This window comes from Somniosus microcephalus, chromosome 3 (genome assembly GCF_052327205.1).
Source record: "Somniosus microcephalus isolate GS21.2 chromosome 3, FLI_Smic_1.0, whole genome shotgun sequence".
Classification (NCBI taxonomy): domain Eukaryota; kingdom Metazoa; phylum Chordata; class Chondrichthyes; order Squaliformes; family Somniosidae; genus Somniosus; species Somniosus microcephalus.
The window spans coordinates 303,363,444-303,384,623 of NC_140989.1; the positions used below are offsets into that span (position 1 = coordinate 303,363,444).

Here is a 21,180-nt window from a genome sequence, read left to right on the forward strand (position 1 = left end):
TCCACTCCTTTTGAGGGGGAGGAGCAACCTTCGACCCCTCACTCAAATTCAATTTACTGTTCTGGTGTTCCAATTCTGCCCCGCCTGGGATATCCTCTGTTTCTTCTATCTTTCCTGATCTTACCCCACCTGGAGTCTCCTCTACGTTGCTTCGGATCTTCCCTTTTGGTGTGCTCAATTAATTTGTTAGTGCTGGTTAGTCATAGGCATGTGTACATAATTGACTTATCCATCAAAGTTTTACTACACAGGGTACATATATCAAATACACTATCATTACAAATTGGAGAACTACCAGAGCATGTGAAATAAAATGAACCTAAGGGTGTGCTGACATATTAAGCCCAATATCCCACCAGTGTGAATCGTCCCCGAATATCTATTCTTGCGTTGTCTTGCTCCAAATCATAAAAATGCTTTAGGGAGGAGTTCAGTCACACCACGAGCTCACTGAAGCTCTCGGACAACAGGGGAATGCCGTACCAATTGTGCCACATAATTGTGCAGCTCATACTTAAGTGTCTCATTTACTGTCCGTTTCACTTGAGCATAGGTTTTGATATTGAGTAAAACGTGTTGGTTGATGGTTGTGGGTAGATGTGGTGTGAAGCAGAAATGGGCTATTAATGGACAGGTCCTGCTAGACCCTGTAAAACATGGTAGTTGTGGTAGTGGCACAGGAGGCACCACCAAAACCACCTCATACTGGATTCGTACTGGCTTTTCCCATGCTCTGTCACCTACAAAACACAATTCTTACTACTGTATTACAAGTTATAATTCAGTCTTCGTCATTAGCACATTGACCAAGTACATACATTTCAAGCAACATGATGCAGACAAAGAAAACAGACATTGTAAAGAATTCTACAGTTTAACATCTAATCAACAAATCATGGACTTAAAAGATTCTCCAGATCGCTCTTACTTGTATCCATCTTGTGGATAATTCTTACTAAATTTATTTCTCCCTAGCCTCCATTGTCCCAATCCAAATTCCATGTAACTCTCTGCTTCAACTTCAATTTCAATCTCTCTAACAGGTACCAGTGTGTTTAACTCTATTCTGATTGTTTCATTAATTAGATAGTTTCTTGATGGAGTATGTGTCAATGCTTTAAAAGTTGTCTCACTTTCCTGAGCCACATTAACCAGTTCATGTCTTGGTATTATCAAGTAAAAAGTGTGATGGAATACTCTCCACTTGCCTGGATGAGTGCAGCTCCAACAACAGTCAAGAAGCTCGACAACATCAGGATAAAGCAGCCCGCTTGATTGGCACCCCATCCACCCCCTTAAACATTCACTCCCTCCACCACTGGCGTACAATGGCTGCAGTGTGTACCATCTACAAGATTCACTGCAGCAACTCGCCAAGGCTTCTTCAGCAGCACCTCCCAAACCGTGATCTCTTCCACCTAGAAGGACAAGGCAGCAGGCACATGGGAACACCTCCTCCACGTTCCCCTACAAGTCACACAACATCCTGACTTAGAAGTATATCACCAATCCTTCATTGTCGTTGGGTCAAAATCCTGGAACTCCCTACCTAACAGCACTGTGGGAGTACCTTCACCACACGGACTGCAGCGGTTCAAGAAGGCGGCTCACCACCACCTTCTCAAGGGCAATTAGGGATGGGCAATAAATGCTGGTCTTGCCAGCGACGCCCACATCCCATAAACAAATTTAAAAAAAAGTAACTGAGCATGTCTCAGACCCATTCTTCAGTGCAGAATCACCATGCATTTCCGCATGCTAATTGCTTCATATGTAACAAATCACATTTGCACACTCCGGTATCCCAATATCATGCCACATGTGACATCTGATACAAGCCATTCTTGGGCTTTCAGGTGATCTTATCCAAAGATTGTCTGGAGGTCTTTGCTTATCTTCCACCACATGGTCCCAATGTTTCAGGTAGTGGCCGGACTATCAAATTCAGTTTTCTTAAGTTAATTATAGTCAGAGACACACACACATGTCTCCAAGAGAAAGCTATCAATTTACTATTCTTAACTACACTTTCCTGACTTTCACTAGAAAGTTAGGAAAATTCTCATTTGGTAGTGTAATTTTCCTGTTTCAATCTTACACCCTCAATCATTTCCCCTCTCCTTTTTACACATCCCATTAATTACCATTCTATCTCATTCATGAGCCCTGGAGGAACTTTACTGTCCAGTACAATATTAAAGATAGAAAACATAGATCAAACGTTCCCACTTGGTCCAAGTTTTTAACACTCTTTTATTCTTTATAACCCACCATATTGTGCTTGAGTCCATTTTATCAGTTCAGAATGATCCAAAATCCAAATAGCAGTATTGTTGGACTGACTAGTTTTGTCAGTTCAATTTTATTTCCCCACAAACGTTGTTCTTTGATGCACAGCAATTGGCAGGACCACCTAGACTGCTCTCAACCAGTTTATTTTAATGAAAATTTAATTATCCACATCAACTTCAGGTAGATTTCCCCCATCTCGTATCTTATCTTATCCGCTCCAATTTCAGAAACAAGTGATTCCCAGGCTAGGTGGTTTACATGGTGTTTTAACATTAGAGAAAGAAGTGCTGCAATTAGTTTACAAGGCAACTTCCATATAACAAGAAAGCAGAGCATCAATTGTGGCTCTGCTTAAGAGCCCAAGGGGTTAATTTGTCAAATCATAATTTTCCTTCCGTCACTGTGGGGAAATATTCACTTAAAATTAAGAAACTTAAATTTAATATCTTTAAATTTCATTCAGCAATACAAAAGTTGTGTGGTGAATTTTAAAAAAAAGCTGTCGGAGGAAAGGATTAACTCCTTTTTCAGGTTTCTAAGAAGGCGGAGCAAATATTGTCAGACGCGTGCAATTGTGTCACTTCACGTAAATTAAAAAAACTTTCCCGATCGAAAAAGACAGTTGGGTTTTCACAATTTAATAGGTCAGTTAACTTTAATAATTCCAATTTAATTCAGACCAATATTTTATTAACTAACCACAATATGGAACAGATAAAACAAAACAAAATAGCACATGCTTGCAGAAAACAGTAAATTGTCATATTTCTCTTCCTTCTTCAGATGCCTTTCCAAATGACTAAAAATACAGAATATAACTGGAGAAAAATTAGTTTTCACATTTAAACAAATCAAATCAAACTGCTTTGGAAATTTCACCATCGCAACCACAACTGCAAGGTTAAATCTTAGACTGAAATCTTTTGTTAAACAAACTTTTTGGGGTTTCTTTTCAGCTTTTCCACACCAGCTTAACTTAAATTGTAGTTCAAAGTTTTTTTTCCTCCCAATTCTGGGTGCACAATCTTAAATTAAAATGAACTTACTCAACATATTCATACATTCTGAAAATTTCCAAAATCCAAGGCAAGACTACAAAGGGTTAAATGGCTTTTAGCTTTGTGCACAGAAGTGGGTGGAGCTAAAACAAGCAGACACTTATTCTCGTCACAATTTCATTCACATAACTCCATATATTTTGGGTACCCTAATTTCTAACTGCGCAATTTTCCAACTTAAAGACCGGTTCCTGAATCAAGAACACTTTAGAAGATTATAGTTAGGGCATCTGCAATGTGCTCACCTACTTCCTTTTTAAAACCCTGGGATGGAAACCATCTGGTCCTGGGGATTTGTCACTCTTTAGTGCCATTATTTTCTTCATTACTGTTATTTTACTTACGTTAATTTTATTGAGTCCATGTCTCGATTCAAAATTGGTTCCTTGGGATTTTTGGCACGCTATCCTCTTATACTGTAATTATGCGTCCGTATTACAGTAGAAATAATCAGGTTAGGCAGCATCTTGACCTGAGACGTGAACTCTGTTTCTCTCTCTCTCTCTCCATGGATATTGCCTGATCTGAGTATTTGCAGAATATTCTGTCTTCTCTGAGGCCTTCCTTTACCATCCAAGGCCTTGCAAGCATCCAGCAGCACTCCCTACACATTAAAAAAAACTAACATGTTTTGCAGCAATCCATTACTACAAGAAAGCCAAAAAACCCAGTCCAAAATCTTAAATGCAAACTTACCTGAAAGATGTGTGTGTCCCTTAAGAGGTGCTGACTTCGCCTGTGTCAGTCTGCTGCATGGCGAGCGTAGGACCCAGTGCTGAGTTAAGCGCTAAGGTCCAAGTTTGGCATGGTGGCATTAAGTTAGCGTGCAACTCTCCGTCATTTCAATTTGCAGGGCGATGGATGTTACCGGCAGCACTGTCGGGCCTTGGAAAATGGCAGACACCGCGGGACCCGCCAGCAGCTGGCGAAGGAGCGGCAGCCGCCCTCTTCAACATATTGCCTGAATTTTTAGCCCTATATGTTCTTACGGAAATTATCTGAATCTATGTGTTGATGTTCGAACTAAATTCAAGTTAATTTGCTGGTGATGTGCGCTAATGTATTTTGTTTTTGTTTCAGGGTGAAGGGATGTTCAATGAAAGTTCCTTGTCTTCCTCTACACGTGCAGAAGGCAGTGACCAAGGGATGGTGTCTGGAGATTATGAAAGAACCTTCACCATCATGAGAAATGGCCTTGATCTAGGTTTGACCCGTTTAAAAAAAATTATGTAATTGTATAAGGTTGTCCACTATGTCCTCATTCAATCAATGCTTCAATAATATAAAAATCCTCAGATTTTCCGCAGTAGTACTGTACTCATTACTTCAAGAACTGCTGTAGCATTTCAGGACCAACGTGTAGGGTTAGAAATTGGTTGTCTGTTTTTGGGCATAAAACGGGCGCAGTGTATACCAATTTACCATTGGGACAGCCAGCACCCAATCTGTCTTCCAACAGCAGCTTAAAACCGGTGTTAGGCCACTTAAATATGTAAATTAGGGGCCTAACGCCTGCTGAAGGAGCCCATTCAGAAATAAGTCAACAATGAGTGGGGCAGGCTTCTTTAGCAGCCCTCCGACCACTAATGATGATTTATGGAATTTTTTTTTTAATGTTCCTGTGGAGCCAAAGGAGCAGGCGTGCTCCCCCTACAATGGAGAAGCCAGTGGTTTTTTTTAAGTGTTTAGTTTAAAGTATTTTTTTCCCATGCCGAAACCTTTGATATGCATTTGAAAACAATTGTTACAATAAAATAACATATTTGGAATGCTTAACATTCAATAAATTTACATCTAAAGTTACCGAAGAGTTAATTGGAATAACATTGCTATACAGTAAATAAATCATGACAGGTGACATAAAAAGGCTGTTAAACTAAAAAGAACAGCTTGATTTCATCTGACTCAGCTTTTCCTCCATAAACCTTCATTTCCCCACAAACTACTGGTTGATACTTGCTCCACTTAACTGATAGCTCATGTCTTATTTTTTGAATGTAATTCTGTCTCGTTTTTATTTTCCTGGCTACAAGACTCTTGACGCCCTATCAAAAGCTAATATTGATTGCACAAATCTTGAGGTACTCATGTTATCAGTATTGGGTATGCATTATTATGCATTATATATGCATTAACTGTTCTGTTGCGTTCAGTGCCGCTGGTGACTCCTGTTTCTCTGATGAAAAGTTTACCTTAACTTCCCAAAATCTAGTCATACAATAGCATGACCCTGAAGGCCATAACAATAAATTTTGTTTTCTGGATTCTGTGTTCTTGTCTGTGGCTCATGCACGTTTTCCTATGTTCCAGAAGGCGCACTGATGAGCACTGTATTAAGACGAGACTAATTGTAAACCAATTAACTAGTTTATTTTGCATGAAATATATGACTGATTGGAACACGCTTTTCAGTGAAATTCAATTTATCTCTTGTTGCTCGTTTTCACATCAAAAAATAAATTATGCAAAGATAGCCCTTGATATAAACTAGCTTCACTTTCTAAATCAGTATTTAATGAACTGACAAGTACTAACCTTAGAAAAAGGAAGTTCTCTGACTGATTCAAAATTTCAACTCCCTGTAGACTGTCTCTCCCAGAGTGATATGGATAGACAAAGCTGACCTCTGACCTTCACCAGCTCTGTTGAGTATTAGCTCAAAACTGCTACCTGGAATCAGAACTGCCCCATGACCTATACTAAGACTTTTGCTATACTCAGTGAAAGGAAGCCATTCCAACTTTACAGGCATGAATATCTATAAGATGTACTAAGAACCTCCATTGTCTCAAATGGATATGGTATGCGAGAAACCGAGTTCCGTTGGCCACTTCGTTAGCCCCAGTTTGGGGATTTTTGATTTTTTCCTCCTAAGGGAGAGATTTGGGAATAAGTTATATTTAAGCATTTTAAAACAAAGTGACTTTAGACGTATTTAAATAAATATTGCAGACATTGAAGTTGTGTATTAAAGCTAGATGAGCCAGCTTGTGGAATGTTGTGGCTCAACGTCTATTTCAAACTGAGACTGAGGATCAGTTATCTCATTCGGGGCCCATTAAGCCAGAATGGCCTGTGTTCATTTTGAGAATAGCAGGAGATGTTGGGGGAGAAATTCGGTATCGCCCCGTATGGGGCGCAATTATCGGCCGGGTGCAAAGTTTAGCGCCTGGCGCCAATTATCGCCTCCAACTGCAAACTTGGTTTCTATCGCCCCCTCGAGGTGATTGGAGCGCTAAATCAGGCCGAGGAGCGAGGCGCTGGCGAAGCTCATGTGATGGTCAGTCAGCAATGGAACACAGACACACTGGCACCGGCCAGTTCTTAAAGGGGAGGGTCGATCTTTCTCTCCATCCACAACCTGCTCATTGCAGCCTTGAATCTCGGCCTGGAGAGACCTGTACATCAATTCTGCTGGAAAGAACAATGGAGAGGCCCAGGGAAAGAGCTCCGACTGCAGCCCCCATAGTCTCTTCTAAATTGATGCAAGGAAGGTGAAATCAAAATGAACCTGCTAAGTGCTGCTCGGTGCCCAAAACTCCTTCATACAGTGTTGGGTCTCTCCAGAAGTCTGTCTCTCGCTCTGTCTCTCTCTCTGCAAAAATGTCGCTGACAAAAAAGGCAGGAAGCAGTCACCTTTAAATAGTGCTCCCCCAGTCCCTTCCCGACTGCAAAACGTTCCCCTCAACCTGTTGTTGCTAGTGGCAGGGGGCGCCACTCAATATCTGGTCCGGGGCGTTGTAAGCTCGATTGACATCACAATCTGCGGGCCCAGGAGATCGTGACGGTCGTGTTTAGTGCTGCCGCAAAATGTCTGGTCAATTTCGCGAGCGGCGCGAACATCGCCACGCTCAGGCGCTAGTTGCTTTGCACCCCATTAGCGCCCTGAGGGCGCTAACAGGAGGTGCAAAGCAACTGAGTTTTTCCCCCGTTTTCTTTAAACCTGTACTCCAAGGGAGGAGAAAATGTTTTGTTAGACCTACTAGTGAATCAATGAATGTAAAAGAAATTGGAAGGATTGCCAGCCAGCTGGTTTGGAACACAGAAAAGGACAAAAAGATACACGTGCAGTCAGTTAGATCTGGACAGGAAGTTGACCCAGTGAGGGATAATTGCTCATCTGATGCTTGAGATGGTCAGAAACAAGGCATACCAAGAAACATTAAGCGAGCTTAATAGGAATAGTGTGGTACATCTTTATTGTTTTGCTTATTTTTAACATGGTTTGGGTAGTTAGTTGAATACCTCATTACAGCTGTTTCTCTCTCTACGCTCACTTGCTGACTGTAAAATAAAGCAGTGTAATTTCGTATCTGGCTCCCTCAAGTGTTTTAGTCTATGTTCAGAAAGATTAGAGCAGTGCATGTGTGAAAGACAAAATATATCCAGTTCTGATTTCAAGGGCCTATTATTATACCATTAGGTTACATTATTGTATAACTGGATTTTGGGCAACACCGGTGCCCTCCTTGAAAGTAAGTTCCTCAGACCACTTACAGGAGTAACTATCACTGCTGTACCTGAGAGAACTTCTAAGGCAGACCTGAATCTTTTAACAGGGCCTCATCAACATCCTCATAACTTGTGAGTTGTGGAAAGTTAACCTCTTGTAAGTTAATAGCAATTTTTTAAATAATTCAACCTGAAGTCCTTCCAAGGCCAAATAGGGTAAAAGCAAGAGATGCAACCTGTTTTGGCGACAATTATTAGTCATTTCAATCCTTCTAAACACATTGGCATTATCCTTTCTTGCTATCTTGACCACATTTCCACTAGACTGCTGACCACCGAATATCCTTTCCTGCCCCCTGTTAGCCGCCATTGTAAATGGTTCACTGTCAGGTACTCTATTCTTTCCTTTCAAAAACATTGTCATCATCCCCCTCCTCAAAAACCCTCCCCTTGTCTAAGTTATTTCTCCCCCACCCCCACCACCCTCAAACACACTGGCTCGGATTTTCCGATCGGAGGCTTCCTGCGTGTGGATGCCTCTGATCTGGAAAAAATCTACACACTTACCTGCTTGCTCTGTAGGTCCTGTCACTTCCAATCCTGGGCCTCTCCTGGTGCGTGTGCGCAGAGGCCCAGGTGTCCCAGGGACGCAGGCAGTTCGCAAGTGGTCCCTGGGGTCATTGGTTCTCCATGGTCCACATCAAAGAAGGGAATCCCCCTTCACACTTTTGACAGGTCTCTCCGCATAGACCTGTCAAAAGTATGAATGGGGATCACTCAAAAAAACACACTAAAACATTAAATACATTTTTTTAAATCATGTATTTAAAATTGCGTTAAATTAAATATTTTAAACAAAAGTTGTAAGTTTTTGAAAAATTAAAGTTTTGTACAGGGCTAAAAATAAACTTACTGTTTTTAAAAGTTTTTTACAATTATAAATGAGTGAAATTTTTTTACTTTTTTAAACACTCATGCTGGTAAAAGCAGGCTTTACACCTGCTTTTACCAGGTGTAAGATTTTCAGCGGGCGGAGGTTCTGCAGAAAGCGGAACTCTCCACCCGCAGAGGCCCTTCTCCAGGGCAGGCATCCAATCTGTCGAGAGGATTCTTGACGGATCGGAAGTGCCGGTTTTCAACGCATGTGCTTCACATGCCTGAAATTGGCTCTTGCGAGGTCCCTACGGGTGTGTACACAGCTCGTACACACCCGTGGGAGGTCGGAAAATATGGGCCTCTTTCTCTGACTCTGGCCCCTTGTGTGGCTCCCTTCCTTTGCCCCACCATTCGCGGCCATGCCTTCAGACTCTTGGATCTGGAATTCCATACATGAATCCCTCCATCTCCTGCTCTGTTAAAGCCCTTCCTTACAGCCTACTTCTTTGCCCAAGGTTTTGCTTACCTCTCATAATAGCTGGGGGTTACCATTGATCAGAAACTGAACTGGACCAGCCATATAAATACTGTGGCTACAAGAGCAGGCCAGAGGCTGGGAATTCTGTGGCGGGTGTCTCACCTCCTGACTCCCCAAAGCCTTTCCACCATCTACAAGGCACAAGTCAGGAGTGTGATGGAATACTCTCCACTTGCCTGGATGAGTGCAGCTCCAACAACACTCAAGAAGCTCGACACCATTCAGGATAAAGCAGCCCGCTTGATTGGCACTCCATCCACCTTCAACATTCACTCCCTCCACCACCGGCACACTGTGGCTGCAGTGTGTACCATCTACACGATGCACTGCAGCAACTCGCCAAAGCTCCTTCAACAGCACCTTCCAAACCCGCGACCTCTACCACTTAGGACAAGGGCAGCAGACGCATGGGAACATCACCACCTACAAGTTCCCCTCCAAGCCACACACCATCCTGACATGGACCTGTATCGCCGTTCCTTCACTGTCGCTGGGCCAAAATCCTGGAACTCCCTTCCTAACAGCATTGTGGGTGTACCTATACCATATGGACTGCAGCGGTTCAAGAAGGTGGCTCACCACCATCTTCTCAAGGGCAATTAGGGATGGGCACTAAATGCAGGCCTAGCCAGCCAGCGACGCCCACATCCCATCAATGATTTTTTTAAAAGCTCCTTTTTTGGTGGGGCTCAGCATCTTTTTTTGATTTTGCCTCAAGTGCTTTGGACATTTTGTTTTTTTATTCGCTTATGGGATGTGGGCGTCGCTGCCAAGGCCAGCATTTATTGCCCATCCCTAATTACCCTCGAAGGTGGTGGTGAGCCACCTTCTTGAACCGCTGCAGTCTGTGTGGTGAAGGTACTCCCACAGTGCTGTTAGGTAGGGCGTTCCAGGATTTTGACCCAACGACAATGAAGGATTGGCGATATACTTCTAAGTCAGGATGGTGTATAACTTGAAGGGGAACTTGGAGGTGGTGGTGTTCCCATGCGCCTGCTGCCCTTGTCTTTCTAGGTGGTAGAGGTCGTGGGTTTGGGAGATGCTGCTGAAGAAGCCTTGGCGAGTTGCTGCAGTGCATCTTGTAGATGGTACACACTGCAGCCACAGTGCGCTGGTGGTGGAGGGAGTGAATGTTGAAGGTGGTGGATGGGGTGCCAATCAAGCGGGCTGCTTTGTCCTGGATAGTGTCGAGCTTCTTGTGTTGTTGGAACGGCACTCATCCAAGCAAGTGGAGAGTATTCCATCACACTCCTTACTTGTGCCTTGTAGATAGTGGAAAGGCTTTGGGGAGTCAGGAGGTGAGACACCTGCAGAATATCTAACTTCTGACCTGTTGCTGCCACACTGCCACAGTATTTATGTGGCTGGTCCAGTTAAGTTTCTGGTCAATGGTGACCCCCAGGATGTTGATGGTGGGGGATTTGGCGATGGTAATGCCGTTAAATGTCATGGGGTGGTGGTTCGACTCTTGCTTGTTGGAGATAGTCATTGCCAGGCACTTGTGTGGCATGGATGTTACCTGCAACTTATCAGCCCAAGCCTGAACGTCGTCCAGGTCTTGTTGCATGCGGGCATGGACTGCTTCATTTTCTGAGGAGTTGTGAATGGCGCTGAACACTGTGCCGTTATCAGCAAAATCCCCGTTTCTGACCTTATTTTGGAGGGGAGGGCATTGATGAAGCAGCTGAAGATGGTTGGGCCTAGGACACTGCCCTGAGGAACTCCTGCAGCGATGTCATGGTTCTGTGATGATTGACCTTCAACCACCACAACCATCTTCCTTTGTGCTAGGTATCACTCCAGCTAGCGGAGCGTTTTCTCCCCCGATTCCCATTGACTTCAGTTTTACTAAGGCTCCTTGATGCCACACTCGGTCAAATGCTGCCTTGATGTCGAGGGCAGCCACTCTCGCCTCACTTAAGGAATTCAGCTCCTTTGTCCATGTTTGGACCAAGGCTGTAATGAGGTCGGGAGCCGAGTGGTCTTGGCGGAACCCAAACTGGGCATCAGTGAGCAGGTTATTGGTGAGTAAGTGCTGTTTGATAGCACTGTTGATGACACCTTCCATCACCTTGCTGATGATTGAGAGTAGACTGATGGGGCGGTAATTGGCCGGATTGGATTTGTGTTGCTTTTTGTGGATAGGACATAGCTGGGCAGTTTTCCACATTGTTGGGTAGATGCCAGTGTTGTAGCTGTACTGGAACAGTTTGGCTAGAGGCGTGGCTAGTTGTCGAGCATGAGTCTTCACCACAGCCGGGATATTGTCGGGGCCCATAGCCTTTGCAGTATCCAGTACGCTCAGCCATTTCTTGATATCCTGTGGAGTGAATTGAATTTGCACAAGACTGGCTTGTGTTTTGGTGGGCACCTGAGGAGGAGGCCGAGATGGATCATCCACTCGGCACTTCTGGCTGAAGATGGTTGCAAACGCTTCAGCCTTGTCTTTTGTACTTGTGTGCTGGGCTCCGCCATCATTGAGGATGGGGATGTTCATCAAGCCTCCTCCTCCTGTAAGTAGTTTAATTGTGCACCAACATTCATGACTGGGTGTGGCAGGACTGCAGAGCTTTGATCTGATCTGTTGATTGTGGGATTGCTTAGCTCTGTCTATAGCATGCTGCTTCTGCTTTTTAGCATGCATGTCGTCCTGTGTTCCAGCTCATTTTTAGGTACGCCTGGTGCTGCTCCTGGCATGCTCTTCTACACTCTGCATCGAACCAGGGTTGGTCCCCTAGCTTGATGGTGATGGTAGAGTGAGGGATATGCCGGGCCATGAGTTTACGGATTGTGGTGGAATACAATTCTGCTGCTGATGGCTCACAGTGCCTCATAGATGTCCAGTTTTGAGCTGCTAGATCTGTTCTGAATCTATCCCATTGAGCACGGTGGTAGCACCATGTAACACGATGGAGGGTGTCCTCAGTGTGAAGACAGGACTTTGTTTCCACAGGGACTGTGCGGTGGTCGCTGCTACCAATACTGTCATGGACAGCTGCATCTGCATTAGTTAGATTGGTGAGGGCGAGGTCAAGTCGGTTTTTCCCTTGTTAGTTCTCTCACCACCTGTTGGAGGCCCAGTATGGCTGCTGTGTCCTTCAGGACTCGGCGAGCTCGGTCAGTAGTGGTGATCACTACCGCACCACTCTTGGTGATGGACATTGAAGTCCCCCACCTAGAGTACATTCTGTGTCCTTGCCACCCTCAGTGTGTCTTCCAAGTGGTGTTCAACATGGAGAAGTACTGATTCATCAGCTGAGGGAGGGTAATCAGCAGGAGATTTCCTTGCCCATGTTTTTGACATACCATGAGTCAATATTGAGGACTCCCTGGGCCACTCCCTCCCGACTGTATACCACTGTGCTGCCACCTCTGGTGGGTCTGCCCTGCAGGTGGGACTGGACGTACCCAGGGATGGTGATGGAGTCTGAGACATTGGCTGAAAGGTATGATTCTGAGAGTATGACCGTCAGGCTGTTACTTGACTAGTCTTTGGGACAGCTCTCCCAATTTTGCCACATGTCTCCAGATGTTAGTGAGGAGGACTTTGCAGGGTCGATTTGGCTGGGTGTGCATTTACCGTGTCCGAAGTCGGTGCCTAGGTCGATGCCGGATGTTCTGTCTGGTTTTATTATTATTGTTGCTTTTCGTAGTGGTTTTGTACAACCGAGTGGCTTGCTAGGCTGTTTCAGAGGACAGTTAATTGAGTCAACCACATTGCTGTGGGCCTGGAGTCACATATAGGCCAGACCAGGTAATGATGGCAGATTTCCTTTCCTAAAGGACATTAGTGAACCTGATGTGTTTTTGCAACAATTCGATAGTTTCATGGTCACCATTACTGATGCTAGCTTTTTATTCCAGATTTATTTAATTCACTGAATTTAAATTCCACAGCTGCCGTGGTGGGATTTGAACTCCCGTCTCCGGATCATTAGTCCAGGCCTCTGGATTAGTAGTCCAGTAACATAACCACTGTGCTACCATACCCTAATTGTGTATTTTAACTTGGTGCATAAGCAGTTTGTGGAAGCTTGAATACGCTGGCTTTCTCCTCTTCCATTGGATTACTCTTAAGTTGTAATTAAATATCCTTATTTTGAATTTTTTTTAACTTGACCTAGGATTGCACATAAAACGTGATCACAGAGGACCTGGAGCAGTCATCAAACACATTGACAATGAGGGAGCTGCTGGAAGAGATGGACAACTCCAGGAAGGAGATTATATTGTTTCAGTGAACAAGGAATCCATAAGTAACCTAAATTCTGCTCAGGCACATTATGTTTTTGCCAATATAGCCTTAACTGAAGAAATTCTGTGAGTATTTCTTTTGCTATATTTATGGTTGTTTTTCACCACATTCAACTTGCTATAACTTATTTTTGGTTTTGAATATAGTAGTGTATATTGTCCCAGTTTTGCAACAATATGATCTGCTTATGATTTTGTTATGAACCTGAACCATTTGACTAGTATCAAGAGGGTTTTGATTGTAAAATAAATACATTTTATTTTTGTGAATTGCCAAATCGAGAAGAGATGCTGTAAGTCAATTTAGTAGGTGTCTTCCATTGTGTGGGTCGTTTGAGAATTAAAAATTCTTCCTCGTTTTTATAACACAGTACACAACAGTTTGTTTTAATTTGTGGGATGGAAGGGATTGGTTAGAATATTGCTGCTAAATTTCAATTTACACATTTTCATTTGACAGCAAAGCCATTTTCCTTCAATTAATGTCAAATCTTTATTAATGTTTATGATAGAGTCGTACAGTTGGTGTAATGTTGAGCGATTGTCTTTTTGGTAGCTGTACTAAAATGTGTTGCTGTACTTGGAATGTAGATTATACATAATAATGGAATCTGTCCAAGATAAAAATGTGATGCTGAGAATTAATTCTTCTAATCCTCATTTCTCCTCTCCACTGGCCAATTAAAACAAAACTATGCTTACAGTTCTGGTAATGGTGGCCAATACCAGAATCTTCAATGAAAAAAACCATTGAGTATTTCATGAGAAACATTATTGAAAATCCAGTGTTTGAATGAAGATGCTACTCGCAGGCACTGAAGATGTTGTGAGATCTAACCAGTGCTTCAAACAATAACTTTCCTTTGGATAGTGCCTTTAATGTAGAAGTGTGGTTTGTAGGACTGCAGGAGGTTAGAGATGGGGGTTGGGTGGGGGCGTTGGTGGTGTTGAGAATTGTAAATTGGCCGTGTTAAGGGACCGGAAGCCTATGTATGTCAGCGCGCACAGGGGTGATGCATGAGTGGGGCCTAGTTTGGGCTAGGATATGGACAACTGAGTTTTAGATGAGCTGCTGTAGAGGATGGGAGGGCAGGCAGAAGAGCACTGGAAGACTCATCTGCAAGTAAGGCATCATTTAAAATTTCAGTGGCAGAGGGGCTGAGACAGAAGTGGAGGCAGGCAATGTTACCATGGTGGAAATAGGTGGTCTTTGTGATGTAGAGTGTGTCGGTCGGAAGCTCAGCTTGGCGTCGGCCTGATCAATGGCCATAGAGGGAGATGGAATCAGTGGCTAGGGTATGGAGTTTATGGTGGGGGCTGAAAATGATGGTTTCAATCTTCCTAATGTTTAACTGGAGAAATTGCAGCTCACCCAAGACTTGATATTGGACCAGCAGTCTGACAACAGAGGGAGTGGAATAGTTGAGAGCTGGTGGAGAAGTTGAGCTATAAGCCTTTTTTTTAAATAAATAAAAATAAAAAATAATTTTTTTTTTTTTAAAATAAGCTTGATGACTTATCTTCAATTTGATCTTCCTTATCTTTTGTACACATTAGAAGGCTATCAATAACAGGGGGGAAAAGTGATTGGAACACTATCCATCCAGAAGTTTTATTTCTGAAATGAGAGCAATGCAATCTTTCCTAATCTCATACTGCATACAGAGCAGTTTCTCTTATCTTTGACACAGGAAACTTTCAGTATACATTATACTAACACGAGCTAAATAAATTCTCCATATTTACTAAGTGTTCACACATTACAAATCAAAGTTAGAAACAGTTGAAAAGATGAGTGGAAGTCAAGTATGTGGAGGATAAACTAAATAATTATCAAGATAATACTGAAGAAAAGCAATCATGTGTTCTTCCTCATTTGTTTAGCTGTAATGTAGGAATATGCCACAGTTATCCACAAAAAAGGAATGTTACTTATGACTTAATGTTCGTCTCAAAGACCAATGCAGCTTAAAAAAAAAAGTATCTCCTTTCATTTAAAAGGTGGTTCCAGATAATAATGTTTAATAAAGGCAGGAGGGTTGTTGCACATGGCCACTTTCCAAATGGAGTCTGGTCAACTCTTGACATAAGCCATGGGATAGCTATAACTCAATGAATGTTCCTTCACGTTATCTGGCTGTTGTCAACTTGCCCATTCATAATAAAGATGTATGTTCCACAGCATATCAAGCAACGGTTAGTGATAAGTGTTGTGTATGTACCTTTAAGAGAAGAACTGATTTTATACTGCAGTACCGGCAGTGACCACCCTTGTATAAAAGGCCCTAGCAGGCTTCTGTACTTCAGTCTGACGTAATAACTGTTTAATTGTTCTCCCGAAGTCCGTGTATTATTGAGGCGCGGACCTTACAGTGGTGACGAGCAGGTTCGAACTCACCTGCGGTACTGCATCACCTCACCCTGAGAAGTTGTTTCTTGGAGGTCGAAGTCTGAGCAACGGGCGTCGACCGCGGGCAACCGCCCAAGGATCCATCGGTGTTCGGAGAATTGCGGGAGAGGCTGTGGAGAGCTGAGCTTGGCTCCCCAGTCAAGGTGTTCCAGCAAATCGTGCTGGTAGCAGGTAGTGTGCTGACCCTTCTGGACTGCGGCGGGCTCGAGCTCGATCGAGCGGCTCTGCAAAAGGGGCCGCGCAGCACACTGAGACTGAGACTGAGACTGAGACTGATATCGGTGCTGAAGAACCGGGCAGCGGAGAGAAAATAAACGAGGGGAAGGAAAAGTGAGACGCGCCGAAACCGCGGGTCGCCGCCATTACCCTGTAGAACGCTAGGAGCAGCGTGGCAGCAAGGGGAAGAAGGAACAGCGCGGGAGGCGCCATTTTAAATCACCCAAGATGCCGAAAAGTGGCAGTATCGCTGCTTTCGACAACGAGGTAGAAGACTGGACCACGTATGTGGAAAGAATTGAAGTGTACTGCAAGGCAAATGAGGTGGCCGATGGAAAGAAGGCGTCGGTATTATTAAATTTGATGGGCGCAAGAACGTACGGCCTATTGCGGAATTTAATTACCCCAGCTAAACCAATGGAGAAAAGTTTTGAGGAGATTGTTAATATCTTGCAGGAACACCTAAACCCTACACCGCTGCTGATAGCAGAAAGATTCAAGTTCCATAAAAGAAACCAGCACAAAGATGAGAGCAATGCTGACTATCTTACGGAACTACGCAAGTTATCGAAGCACTGCCAGTTCGGAGCAGGACTGGCAGACACCTTACGGGATAAGTTTGTCTGCGGGCTCCAGAGTGAAGGAACCCAGAAATGACTACTTTCGAAAAAGGACCTGACGCTAGAACAGGCTTTCAGCGTGGCAGTATCCTACGAAGCAGCAGCACGGGGAGCTGCGGAAATACAACAGAAACCACAAGATTACAGCGCTAACGAAATGGCGTATGGAGCAGAAAAGTGCTATCGCTGCGGCAGAACAACCCATGATCAGAAGGACTGCTGGTTTAAGGACAAAGTATGCAGGCAATGTGGGAAAATGGGACATATAGCAAGAGTCTGCAACACTACAAGAACTACTAAGGAAAAGTACAAGAAAGAAAAAAAAATGACAGACAGTAGTTCGGAAGATCAGGAGAGTGATAAGGACTTCGGGAGCAGGAGACTAAGTTGTCTAAAGTTACACAACGTGATCGCAAAGGAGGATCACCGAACCATTTGGGTCACCCTCATGATAGCAGGATCCCCAGTAAAGATGGAATTGGACACAGGATCAGCCCTAACTGTCATGAATCGACGAGACTATGAGCGGCTATTCTCACACATACCCTTGAAGGACACGTCCATTGTATTGAAGCCACACACGGGGCAAAAAGTCTACCCCAGAGGAAAAATAAGGGTGCCAGTTGAATACAACGGCAAGGAAACACAGAAACTGTATCTATATATACTACCAGATGGAGGACCACCATTACTGGGACGTGAATGGATCCAAAAAATACAATTGGATTGGCATTCCATTCAGGCGCTAACTGTGACTGATAAAAAGGATGATGACGTCACACCTGGACGTCTGTCACAAATTCTAACTGACACGAAAGAGGTGTTCCAACAAGGACTTGGGACTCTAAAAGGAGTAAAGGCAACGATAAAAATCGAAGATAACGCAAACCCAACATTTTTTACGGCCAGACCGGTGCCGTACGCGATCCGCCCAGCCGTTGAAGCAGAACTGGAGAGTCTGGAGCGTTCGGGTGTGCTGTCCAAGGTGGACTGGAGCGAGTGGGCCACACCCATCGTTCCTGTAATGAAGAAATCATTGAGCAGCACGCCTGGGGAGCCGAAGAAGGTTTGCATCTGTGGGGACTTCAAGGAAACTGTGAACCCAGTCCTGCACACAGTACAATATCCACTTCCACGGATAGAAGATATTTTCGCCTCACTATCTGGAGGGAAACGTTTTACGAAGATTGATCTGGCCCAAGCGTATCTACAAATGGAGGTGGAAGAAGCATCTACGAAATACCTCACGATAAACACTCACAAAGGCCTTTACCAGTACAATCGACTGGTATTCGGGGTAGCATCAGCCCCGGCTATTTGGCAGAGGGCAATGGAACAAGTCCTGCAAGGGATCCCAGGGACCCAGTGTTATTTGGATGACATCCTGGTGACGGGCGAAAATGACAGTGAACACCTTGCCAACCTGGAGCAGGTGCTCACTAGATTGCAGGAATATGGGCTATGAGCCAACCGCCTCAAATGCGAGTTCTTCAGGAGACAAATCTCGTATTGTGGCCACATGATTGATGAGGGAGGGTTGCATAAGTCGCCAGACAAGATTGAGGCTGTAGTCAAGGCTCCAGCACCGGAAAATGTGTCGCAGCTGAGGTCGTTTCTCGGGCTGGTGAACTACTACCACAAGTTCTTGCAGAATTTATCTACAATTCTGCACCCACTGAACGCCCTGCTGCAAACTGGAGTAGCATGGAAATGGAGTGATGAGTGTAAGCGTGCCTTTCAGAAATGTAAATGCCGAATCACTTCAAAAGAAGTATTGGCCCACTACAACCCAACACTACCGATTTCGGTTGGCATGTGATGCGTCGCCCTACGGCATTGGAGCGGTGCTGTCACACAAATTCCTTGACGGTTCAGAGAGGCCAATAGCCTTTGCGTCGCGCTCGTTAACCTCAGCCGAGCGTAATTACGCCCAGATTGACTTAGGCCCTCAGCCTGGTGTGGGGGGTGAAGAAGTTCAATCACTATCTGCACGGGCAGAAATTCACCCTACTGACTGATCATCAGCCCCTGGTCTCCATTTTTAACCCAAAGAAGGGCGTTCCAGTGATGACGGCGCAACGGCTGCAAAGATGGTCACTTTTTCTAGGGGCACATCAGTACGACATAGAGTACAAGGGTACGAAGCAGCATGGAAACGCTGATGGGCTGTCACGCCTACCGTTGCCTACGGTAGAGGAAGCACCTGCAGTGGACCCTGTTGAGATATTCCATGCAACCATAGTTGAATGTCTGCCTGTTACAAACTCAAGTATAGAGAAGGAAACCCGAAATGACCCGACACACACACTGGTCTATGATTTGACGGTGAAGGGATGGCCAGCACATGGCGACTCACTGTGCCAGTATCTCGCCAAGGAGAGAACAGCTGTCAATGTGCCGGGGGACCTTGATGTGTGGATCCCGAGTGGTAATTCCACCCAAGTTGAGAGAGTGCTCAATGAGCTTCATGAAGGTCATCTGGGAGGGGTAAAAATGAAAAGCTTAGCCAGGGCTTATGTGTGGTGGCCGGGAATCGATAAACAAATCGAGGACCTGACCAACAGCTGCTCAGGATGCCAGAAAGTCCAAAATGCACCACCACAGGCCCCTCTACACCCATGGGAGTGGCCCTCATCTCCATGGCAATGGGTACACATTGATTTTGCTGGTCCATTTATGGACTCAATGTTTCTAATCGCCGTGGACACCCATTCGAAATGGCCAGAGGTAATCAAAATGTCCTCCACCACCATGGAGAAAACTATTGCAGTCCTACGGACCATCTTCACCAGGAATGGCTTGCCAGAACAGACTTGCTCCGACAATGGGCCACAGTTTGTGTCCGAGGATTTCCGGAGGTTTCTGAGGAATAATGGGGTGAAACATTACACATCTGCCCCATATCATCCAGCCACAAATGGATTAGCTGAAAGGTTTGTTCAGACCTTTAAAAAGGCAATAAAGGCGATGTATAACGACGACATACCACTACAACACAAGTTAGAGAATTTCTTGTTTGCTTACCGGAATGCGACACATGCAGTCACCAACCAAGCTCCAGCCATAATGTTCTTCAACCGAAGGCTAAGATGTCGCCTGGATTTGCTCAAACCAAACATAAGACGAGATGTTGAGGATAAGCAATTCCAGCACATCAACGAGAAGCCAACCAGGAGCTTCAAGATAGGACAACCAGTCTTGGCCCGCGACTACCGAACAGAAAAATGGCAGCCAGGAACGATATGCACACAGCAGAGACCACTAATGTACACAGTGGACGTTGGAGAGAGCATCGTGAGATGCCATGCTGACCAGATTCTAGAGTCACAGGAACAAGCCAAACCTATACCACGAGCATGTGCACCTGGTAATGAGCCCGAAGTACAGATTGCGTCTACCTCAGAATCAGTGGTATTGGAAGCTGACGAACCAACCAATGACAATGAGCCAGAATCGCCTCCACCGCAAGCACAGGATACTCGAGAAAGGCGCTATCCAGTCAGGATCAGGAAGCCTCCTCAAAGACTGAACTTATAAATGATTATTTCAGTTGATGTATATCGTACCGAGAAAATTGTAATTGTAATTAGTTATTATTTAGTTGTTAAATGAATGTTATGTACTGTTTATCTAAAAGGGGAGGAATTGTGTATGTACCTTTTTAAGAGAAGAACTGATTTTATACTGCAGTACCGGCAGTGACCACCCCTGTATAAAAGGCCCTAGCAGGCTTCTGTACTTCAGTCTGACGTTACCCTCTGTTCAGTAAAATACGTGTTTAATTGCTCTCCTGAAGTCCGTGTATTATTGAGGCGTGGACCTTACAATAAGGTTACCCAATTCTACCGTCAGACATAAATAATTATCTAAATTGATACAAATCTTTAGTCCTGTTGGTTCATTCCCTCCCTGAACCCCTCTGCTTCTCGGCCTCCCTCTTACTTTAAGACCCTTCCTAAAACCCACCACTTAGAGAAACCCTGCTAATATCGCCTCCTCTAGCCCAGCATCAGTTTTTGTTGGATTATACCTCTGTTAAACATCTTGGAATGTTTTTCTATGTTAAAGGCACTATATAAATGTAAGTTGGTGGTGTTCTAGATGAGCAGAATCACTTACCCATTGTCTTTCTCCTTGGCCTAATAACTTTTGTTATTCCTTAAATCACTCATTTCTCCATCCCTGTGTGTATGCAAAAGTGCTGTGCTTGATGCATGTTAGAAGACTATATAAGAGGAGAAAAATAAATGCTTTTTTTGTGGCAATTTAAAAAAATTGTGGTTTATTTAAGTCATGGCTGGTAGTGAGATGTGATAAATACTTATACTTTGATGCTTGTGAGTTATTAAGAGGGAAGTGCCAATTTTGTCTGCCAATTTTCTCATCTTCCTTCCTAACCTGAAAACACCAACCCTTTGCTTGTGATTATAAGTCCTGATATCCTCTGGGAGCTGTAACTTTCCC

At 44.2% G+C, this 21,180-nt stretch overlaps 1 protein-coding gene across 8 annotated transcripts in view; it reads left to right on the forward strand.

Annotated features, from left to right (window-relative positions):
* Positions 1-21,180, forward strand: part of patj (PATJ crumbs cell polarity complex component) — a 471,326-nt gene that overhangs the window by 133,351 nt on the left and 316,795 nt on the right. For all 8 annotated transcript variants that reach the window (XM_085982870.1, XM_085982876.1, XM_085982869.1 and 5 more), the window contains 2 exons: positions 4,431-4,550; positions 13,337-13,536. In XM_085982870.1, the coding sequence (XP_085838996.1) occupies positions 4,431-4,550; positions 13,337-13,536 (320 nt within the window). The remainder of the gene's footprint in view (positions 1-4,430; positions 4,551-13,336; positions 13,537-21,180) is intronic.